The sequence below is a fragment of the Nestor notabilis genome, unplaced genomic scaffold (assembly GCF_000696875.1).
Source record: "Nestor notabilis isolate BGI_N333 unplaced genomic scaffold, ASM69687v1 scaffold35490, whole genome shotgun sequence".
NCBI lineage: Eukaryota > Metazoa > Chordata > Aves > Psittaciformes > Psittacidae > Nestor > Nestor notabilis.
This window is the reverse complement of record NW_009913063.1, coordinates 9,807-20,106: the sequence shown is the minus strand read 5'-3', so window position 1 is coordinate 20,106 and position 10,300 is coordinate 9,807. Positions and strand designations below refer to the sequence as shown.

The window sequence follows — 10,300 nt, the reverse complement described above, 5'->3', positions numbered from 1 at the left end:
TGGGACAGTGTCGAATTTTAATGGTGCTTTGGGAGATTCTCTCTCTAGAAGCTTCCCCACATGTGCTACATCACTGTCACAACTTAGCATAAATGGTATTAACGTTTTCCTCAGGACAGCTTGGATCCAAACTGTCTGAATATTTGCCTTCATTAATAGTCTCAAGACCCTAAGAGTTCCACAGAACACAAACACGAGGTGTAGACACATCACTTAATACACACATTTCGAACATCTATTACATTTTTAACTTGGAAGCTGTGGGAAATGTAATATCCTAAAAGAATCTAATATTTCAGTCTTTCAGACAATGATTTTTAAATCGATAAATTATAGTTAAAGGTTGATTCAGTGTATCCTCAACGCTTAACAAAAACGCAACTGGAAGGACACCTAGTGGAAAGAAGCAATAGCTGATGATTGCACAGCAACACGCACGGTTTGAACAGCGAGAACAGCGAGAAGGGAGTTTATGAGAACGGGTAGGAGGAGGAAGAATTATGTGATAAAACGGGTGGAGTACAGTTTAGGAGAAGAATTTCCTCAATGACAAGAGCTTATGTGCTTGGGTAATAATCTTCCAAGGAAATGGGATATTTGATTTGATAGAAGCAAAATTTCCCCAGTAAATGCACAATGGGAAACAGAATACAGACAGGAGGAAATTCAGAGTCCTCCTACACACACATACTAGCTCTAGCAGGCTAGTTCTGTAGGGTACAGCAAATAACAAGAATAGCCTGGCCTTGGGGCAACAGTAACTCCTGATGAGAGAGAAATCACAGATTTTCTTTGATTCATTTCTGCAAGCAATATTCCTTGATATGGGAATGAATTTCATGATTGAACCTTTTTCCTTCTTTTTGCTTATTCACTTATTTGTATAATTCATGACTTATCAGTGACTCACATCCACTTCTAAAGAACTATTTTGGTTAGTCTGCTCTCAGCAATCTATTTGAAAATATGGAAGAGCAGAGTTAATCAAGATGCTAGGACTTGAGAGAGCAGCACTTTGCCATCTATCCACAGTGTCATGTGGCAAGGTTGTTCAGCACTGGAATGGCAATAGTGCTGGAGAGAGTTCAGTCTTTCTAGGTCAAGCACAGGCCACTGGCAGCAAGAAGTGACCATAGCTCCTTGAAGCTGTCTATAAAGAATAATGGCATATTCTGCCCGAGTTTCCTCTTAGCAGGTCACACATTTGAGCTGCGCGTTGATCTTGCACTTGCAGCTTTCATTCTTACCTGCTGTCTCCCTCCACCTCTTTTGTCTCCCTCTCTAAGCAATCAGACACAGCACCCACAGAACTGACTGGAACAGTCAAGGCCTCACAGGAAAGCTAAAGCAGAGAAGTGAGCTTCCAGGGAGCAAGGAAGTGAGAGGGGCTTTGTTTGGGAAACAAGAGTGTCAGAAGTACCTCTCCTCTGAGAGGACACAGCCCCTCTTGTTCACAAAAACTTCAGATGGATTCACTCCACGGAAAGGATATTTTCAGACTATAACAAGATTATAGCAGATTATAACTTCCCCCCCTCCCCAACTGGCTCTTAATAAATCCTCTTAAATGAAGAATCCTCATTTGTCCTACAAAAAGCTATAGCCCTGAAATCATTAATGCAAATGTCTTGTATTTTAAGCTTTGCTTCTGCCAGATACTCCCTGCACATGTTCACCTCCACAGAGAGCTGAAGAAGCTGGCCCGTGGTCCTCATTGTGAGTAAGAGAGGCAGGGATGCAGCATGACCAGCTACTTTCCAATCAGGTGTGACACAGGAACGTAAGATAACCTCTGTGAGGATTACCCATAGCACAGAATTTGAGGATGGATCCCAGAGGAGTCCCAGTATTTTGCATGTTTCAGCGCACAAAGATGCAGCATTCGATTTGCCCATGTAACAGGAAAATTTTTACTCTGTGTGGCAGCATTCCTTAAGGCACATGGCACAGACTGTGATACAGGAAGCAGGCATGAGGGCAGACAGGCATCTATGACATTTGTGGTCTAGTGACATACTTCCAAAATAGATGGAAGATCTTCCCATTACTGGCAGTCTAGCCATGGGTCTAGCTGCTGAACATCTGACAGGCAGATGAGCTCCTCACTTTGACAAGGGAGAAGAAATACTTTCCTCATCTTACAGAAGAGATCAAAATTCAAACAGGGTTTGAAGTATTTTTGTCTTCTCCCTCCAGCACTAAGTTACCTCCTGAAATACTAAAGAGCAGAGCTACACATTTTCTTAAGGAAGTTTCTAACAAACTTCAGGCTTCTGGTAATCCATTAGACTTAAGGAAGAAAAGTACTTTAAATATAAGTAAGAATTAAACCACAGGAATTGCTATCAGAGTAATTTCCCTTCCCCCAAGAGCAGCACATTGTAAAGAAACAACAGCTCAGAAGCAGGGCTCTGCTGCACATCTGCAATGTCTGAAACTCACCTGGCTTTCATTTCCAAATACAGAACATGGCTCAAAGCCTGTCCCCAGAACAACACAATGAACAAGAACTGGCCTGAATTAAACATCAGATCCACAACACACTGCATTTCCAAATGTCAACTGCTACCTTCATTCTAGAGGGTTCATGTTTGGTAACTAAAGCAAAGGAAAGCTTACTTTAATTCTCTTTCAAAATTTCACATTAAAAAGAGAAAGAAAATCCTATTTTTGATGTTCTTTTACACAGACATGGTATTCTTTACTCAGATGGACAGATACATGTATATTATAAACCCGCATCATGCTGAATTGCTGGCTTTCCAGCCAAATATACACAGAGCATGTTACGTTCTAAGATGCCACATTGCTATTATTCAGCAGTTATGCTCTTCAGCAGCTGGAGTGTGAAGGAATTGGGAGGATCACAGTCCTCTGGTGAGTCATACACAGCCCTGAGGACAGGGAAGAAATGCTCTGCACGTGCCCAAGGCCGTTCCTGTCCCTGGGGCTGTGCTGAGGAAGGGGACAGTGAGCCTTTCCCAGTGCACCTACCCTGACTATTTGGGAATTCATTGCTAAACTCCAAACTAGGACATTACAAAGCAATTACATTCCACAAAATATCACAAGAACCAAAAAAGGAATTGACCAGTTGATCCATACACACATATCCTTCATCACGTGGATGGCTGGGTCAGGGGCACCAGGCCGTGTCTGGCGCTCTGGATCAGGGTGCAGGTCACACTCAGCTTCCTCACATCCGAGAGGTTCCCCAAACCCCTGATCACCACAGCAACCCTCCTTTCAGTTGTCGGCTTAACCTTGGTTTGGACATATCATAGGCCCCCTTTAGGCACTGGAGCTGCTCTAAGGTCTCCCCTTAAGGAGCTTTCTCTTCTCCAGGCTGAACCAGCCCAGCTCTCTCAGCCTAGCTCTGGAGGAGAGCTGCTCCAGTTGATCTCATCTGACTAATATAAGTGACGTTGATGCTATGGTGTGTTTTTACACATTTTCCTTAATCACTGTCACGGTAGCTATCAAACACACCTGGCTTGGGCTGAAAGAAGAGCTCTGTTCCATGGGCTAGCTTTAGCTCCCTTGTCTCCTGCCTGGCCTTGCACGTGTCAGCAGCTGAAGCTCAAGCCAGCTTTTATACCTGTGGATTATTACAGCTGAGGAAAACCCTCTAGATTGCCAAAGAGTCATTTAAGGTTTTCCAGACACTGTCCGGTTTAATAGAGAAAATATATTAGCAATAAGAGAAATTCAAAAGCATTTCCTCTTGTCTGCAGGAAATACAAGAATGCCCCAAGCACTATATGCCATGACACATGTCAACCACATACAGCATCTTCCAACGGGAAGCTTTCCTGTTATGCACAGGAAAAAGCTCATCTTCTGAACCACATCTCCTCAGTGGCTCTTTAAAATGTCAGCTCCAGTTGCTGTGTGCACTCCACCACTTCACCAAGAAGAGGGAAAGGAATCAAGAGGGAGTAAATAACAGTAAGTATCAGTCAAGCATCTCACTAGCTCTGCCTTTCTGCATTTCTGCCTCAGTTCTTATTGCTATTTGACTCAGATCTTCTTGTTGGCTTTATATTAAATCAGATTAAATCATCTTTTCTATAGATATTGCTTAACTTTTTTTAGCCAGATGACACAGTCTGTCCTTTTAAGATGTCTGCTTTGGAAATACCAGCTCTAGTAGACTTCTTGTAAAACAACGGATGAGTATTTAGACCAAAGATATTCCCACTAACTCCTTGCTAACAAAGACATAGGAGATCGGTAGGATTCACATTTCAGCTTCTCTGTGATGAAGTTTAACTTCTATGCAGCATTAATCCAATTTAAAACAAAGGAATGTAGTATTTAGCTCAGGAATCTAAAGGCAGAGAAGTAGTAGGAAACAGAGGAAGGGAATAGCTTTTGAGGTTTTAAACTTTCAAGCACAAGGGACTAAGACTGAAGCCTAGTGGGACCACTCTACAGAAGTGGGAATGACACAGCAAAAGGGATAATTACCTGCTATTCCAAAGCATGGTTATTTAATCCCCAAAAGGCAAGCAGTACCAGACATGTAACACACCCAATTCACCATTCATCTGAATCTTAAACTCTGTGTTCTTGGAGATGCGAAGCCACAGGGCAGCAAAAAAGAACTTTTGCCACGTAAAAATACATACTTCCTGCAGGCATTCTTATGTTTCCTGGTTCTGTATTATGTACGATTCCTGGTTAGAACCTTTGTCCTCTCACAAAGAGGATTTTTAGACATTTACAATTACTCAATCAAACTCAATTTTGAAAACTGACTTCAACACTCAATTTTAACACTAGACCTGTGAAGATACAGAAACAGAGTCAAAATGTTTGCCTAAAGCTGACTCGTTTTTGCCATCACCTCCTGGTGACGATCTGTTCCAGAACTTTGAACAATATCTAGTTCGTACAATAAAGCAATGAACTAGAGACAGAATGGGAGCACTGTGCTCTCTCCCAGCTGCTTTTATGCTACTTAATGTCAGGAAGAATGGCTCTGTGGGAGATACAGAAAGCTAAAGATTTGCTTCTAAAACCTAAACCTCCTGAGTAATCCTGTGAGATAGCTCTGTTATAGTTCCAAATTCAGAAGCATGCTAATGTATCCCACTTATCAGATTAATATTCTTATTCTCTGGGTAGCTGAAGCATGAACAAGGCAGAATTCATCACTGCTGCAGGCTTTGCTGTATCATTGCTGTTCCACATGACCTGGGCTGAAGCCTGTCCTGCCTCCTGTGACTGCAAGTCACTGGGAGACATGAAGGGTTTGCAGATCGACTGCAGCTCAAAGAAGCTGACAGCAGTGCCCGTCTTGCCTGGTGACACCAAGAGGCTTTATCTCCAGAATAACAGCCTGACCTCAGTTCCTCCCGGCACCCTGGATAGCTTGCACAGCCTGGAGGAAGTGGAGACCTCTGACAATCCTTGGAACTGTGACTGCCACATTCTGTACCTCAAACTCTGGTTAGAAGACATCTCTGAACCCTCTCTTGCAAAAGTGAGATGCGCAACCCCAGCTCCTGTGAGGATGAAGCCCTTGAGGCAGCTGACTGGGAACGAGCTGGGGAGTTGCAAGAGGCTTCTCCCCATCAAGTGTCTGGAGTTCTTTTGGCGAGACCTCATTTTAATTGCTGGAGCAATAATCACACTTATTTTAGCAGCATGGGCTCTGAAATTCTCCAAAAAGCTGGTCTGCCAAATAAACCTATGCCAGTCTGCCCCTCGGGGCTGACTGCTGGGAGCATACCTCCAAAACCCACCAGGGACAAAGAGCTGGTTGCTGCCACTGGCTTTAACAGAAACACCCAACACTTCCACCACCAAGAAGCATGTGCACTGGCAACACCAGTTCTAACGGTGAAGATGCTACAAACAGATCCCAGGGGTCAAAGCGTGGGTCCTCAGCTAGGCAAGTTTGATTTTATTTCCTTTCAAAATAAGGTTTGTGATGTATGATAGGCAAGTGTCATTCTGCTGCCATCTACTCGTATGAAAAGCAGTGTCTAATTTTTGAAAATCATTTAACTTTGCATTTTTCCACTGAATTCTCAGGGGAAAGATTTACATCCCCAAATCCTACACTTCATAACAGATGGAGATGAACATGACTGTACTATTTAGCAATCCTTTTCTGACTCAGCAGCTGTGTGAGTTCACAACCCATTACCCCTCACAGTGTCCCAGTGGGCTTGGGAGGACCCTTCTTGTGTGCATATTCCACCATCTCTTCTGCAGGCTGAGTTCCCTGCCAGCAAAACCCCTATGATTATATAGTCCAGCCACTGAATGTATCCCTTACTGAATATGTTTAAAAGATCGACTTTTAATGAGAATATAATCCATAAAAATAATTTGAAATATCACTGAATTTCCTAGAGTTAACAATAAAAAAAGCAGTCTATATGAAATTGAAATACTGAAGTTTATTGTACGTTCATACCCACCCAAGATTGATCTTCACAATTCTACACATTGCTGATTAAATTCCTAAGAAAGTTCCAGAGCTTGTCTTCCAGTTTTACTATGGACATTCCAAACACTGGATTTGATACAACAGCTCTGAAGAGATATACTCTCTTCCCTCCTGTTCTCATGCCCCCCATTCCTCACAGAAAAAATGCCGTGGTGACTCAAGCATATTGGCTTTTCCCTAATCTAATCAGACATGGCTCCTCCTGCTGGGACCCCAACTGGTCCAGTGAGGTTAGGCTACTTAGATGGGAGATCTCTGAAAGTCTTCTAAAATGAATTCTACTGCTGGCAGTTCAGTTTAAGACACATTTAGCACATGCTCCTCCTAGTCCCAAACCTGAGCCAGGCATTCAAGGTTATCTTCTGAAGACACTAAAGACTGCTTGGCCCTTTACCTAGCACCAAGTCACAGGAGTGGGGTTCCTGGTAACATACATTATATCCCTAGCAAAGCTGGGTGTGAGCTTTAGATTGAGAAAAGGAAAGGAAGAGAGTCAAATGTTTTCCCTGTAAAATAAGTGATGATCTGGGAGACAACATGCCCACTGCAATGTTAAAGTCTGCAAGTGATACACCGTGGGGAGCAGGAAGAGGGAAGTCATAGATGCAAAGAGGAGTGTTTGACTTGGAGTGCCAAGCAATCAAAAGCAAGATTGTACATCTAGAAACAAAAGATGGGTTGAGGAATCAATACAGAGAAGGCCAATAATCTGATCATCACAACCTCCCATGTATGACACTGCAGCAGAGGGCTAATGGGGTCTTTTCTTATTAAAACAGGGAATATCATTTAGGGATAGAAAGGCTTATTTACTTCCGGGTTTAGATAAGCTACAATAATTCAGTATCGATGACTACAAATCGAGGAGAATCAGCTGCAGAAGAATCTGAAAAACAACTGTAATGCAAATAAAGGATTGGAAAATGTATTTTAAAAGGAACTTAATGAATTTAATTTAAAAAAGAAAAATTTAAGAAATTACAAGATCACATCTTTTGTGAATCTACATAAAGAGAAATTTGCTGGGAGTAGGAATTAGAACATCAGACTTGAAACAGGGCTCAGGATCTAACAGTGAAAATAATTCAACACTGAACCAGCTCATCAACCGTCACAGTGCCAAGTCATGAATCCCACATGAACCAACACTGGGCATTCTATCAAACTGATGGGCACTCCCTGAAAGAGGAACAATTCTAAAAGAATTGTGTGAGCCACTTAAACATTACAGCTCTTCTTATTGCTTTGGTCACCTGCAAAAGCTATGGTGGGACAGGCCACGAGAAGAGAGCCCACAAGAGCAGTGCACCACAGGGACAGCCCGAGTGAGCACTGCACCACCGCGAGAGGCTCAGCCCTCCCACACCCCACAGCAGCAGCGTTCTGCTCAGCCTTCTCCAAGTGCACGTTGCCCTCCTCACCCTGAGTACTGAGACGGCAGCAAAGAACTGGCTCAGTAAGGCTGTACCTCCCCTTGGTGCAGGCCAGCATAAAAGGGTGTCTTCAGAAGTAGGTGTGCATGTGAACATTCAGAATTCCTCCAGCTCTATTAAATGATATCCTACATAAGCAGCCTCTGCAGGAGAGGATTTCAAACACACACATAGGAATGCAGTGGTGTATGCACTTGGATCCTTTTAGAATACTTTCTCTGCACTGAGCTTTTCAATGTTTTATAAGGCAACCATCATTTTGTGTTAATGCAGAGTATGACGGAAGAAATGCACTCTGGAGTCCCTCATGGAGGGTTTCCTAAAGGATATTTCTTGTGTCCCCAAAATAAAAGAAACCATTAACACTAAAAGCTTATCACTCTTTTTTGTGGTATAAAGCTAGATGTGCATAAAACAGTAAACTGCTGTAGTGTTCCTACAAGGATGCTGGAGAGGGACTCTTTATCAGGGACTGGAGCAATAGGACACAGGGTGATGGGTTCAAACTGAAACGGGAAATTCAGGTTAGATATAAGGAAGAAGCTCTTCCCTGTGAGGGTGCTGAGGCGCTGGCACAGGGTGCCCACAGAAGCTGTGGCTGCCCCAGCCCTGGCAGTGTTCAAGGCCAGGTTGGACACAGGGGCTTGGAGCAACCTGCTCTAGTGGAAGGTGTCCCTGTCCGTGGCAGGCGGTTGGAACTGGGCCAGCTTAAGGTCCTTTCCAACCCAAACCAGTCTGTGATTCTATTTAATTGATTCTATTTAATTGTTCAAACAGGAAAAAATAACCAGTTAGCAAACTTTTCTGCTTAGACCAACCAACGCATTAAATAAGATGCACAGAATACAGGTGGGGCAAGAAGGAGGGGTGAAGATCCACAGAAGATTTGAGAGAACGTATTTTCTGGCCTCATAAGAATTAAAAAGCAGGGATCTCTTCCATGGCAGTACACAGTGCCACTACAGCAGCACTGTATTTCTCACTTCTGATCCATTTGGCTTTTAGCTGAAACCAAACCTCTGGGAAGGGGGAAGCTGGAGCTGCTAACTGAATGCTTGAGAGCAACAGTCAGCTGCTTATCTGACAAGGCCACTATGCTGTGCTTAAGCCACACACTCCATCCAATTGCAGAAATACTGCTACAGTTGCTAATAATGTGCAAAGACAGGAAAACACATCAGCTATCTAAATGAAACACATGGGCAGCATTCCCAAAGGAGTTTGTAAGGGTCCCAGAAAGTGTTACTATACATTGCCTGCAAGAGTGCAAACTGGAGAATATATCTGTTTTACATTTACAGCCATACATTAGAAGATTGAGATTTAGTGTCCAGGCCTCAGCCCCAATTCAGGTATTTAAGTATGGAGAAAAGAAGTAATACAGTAATACAGAATAATAAAGTAAAATAGTTTTTTCTGTTAAGATAAACCCCAGCTATTTCGTAACATACATGGCACATAACAACAGCAATTTTCCACCTTAGGGCACAGTACTGCTTGCACAGACCAGGTGTGGAAGTGCATTAACAGCTACTAGACCAACACAGCCAGTAAAAGCTAGAATACTCACAGCCTAACAGGATGGTAATGACCAGGAACTCCCTCATGTGAACAGGGAATTTCTTATTATGGAACTAGTAATCATATACTAACTGAACGTACAAAGTACATGCAGAGTGGCAGTGAGACAAGCTTTTTAATTGGTCTAAAGCTACCACACTTGTATTCTTTAAGGTAAAGAATCAGTCCACATACCTACAGTCTCACGTTGGGTTTATGTGCCAATGCACTGTTTGGGGAATTATTAAAATAGAAGTTCAGGCTTCACAAACCTGCTGGTTTTCCTGGACTCTTAAGGGCCACACACTTGTATGTTATGATTTATACCTGATTTTACCTTTGCCTGCCAACAGGTAAAATGACTACACTGAAAAATTCATCTTATGACTCCTTTGATAGTGCTGAGTTGATGATAATGCTCAGCAATACTGAGTTTATCGTAGTAACCCTGTTTATCTGAACACTTCTTCTCTTCAGAGCACTACACAAAACGATTTTCAGAAGTGCCTTGAGTCTGTTGCTAGAACCCACATAAATATTTTGCTATTCCGTTGACTCCAGTTAAATTTAGGTTACACTCAGGAATGGGTGTATGACGATGAATTGCTTTACTTCCATAACAGCCACATGGTGAACTCCCTCCCAGGGGCAGCTGCTCCCTGACATAACCCCTCAGCCTGCACATTCTCCCTTCAGCCCACGGGCAGCAGCACTGATGTCACATCAGCAGCACACAGCTACTGACTGACACGGCAAAATAAACCTGAGGTACCTGACAGAAGTTCATTTGGCTTTACTTCTGACTTTCTTGTTTGGCCATCAAGCATCCAGTCCTTTAATAACC

General features: G+C 42.9%; 1 protein-coding gene across 1 annotated transcript; it reads left to right on the top strand.

Annotated features, from left to right (window-relative positions):
* Positions 1–5,137: 5,137 nt before the first annotated feature.
* Positions 5,138–5,722, top strand: GP9 (glycoprotein IX (platelet)). The gene has a single exon (XM_010022588.1). The coding sequence runs from the start codon at positions 5,138–5,140 to the stop codon at positions 5,720–5,722; it is 585 nt and encodes a 194-aa protein (XP_010020890.1).
* The last annotated feature ends 4,578 nt before the right edge of the window (positions 5,723–10,300 follow it).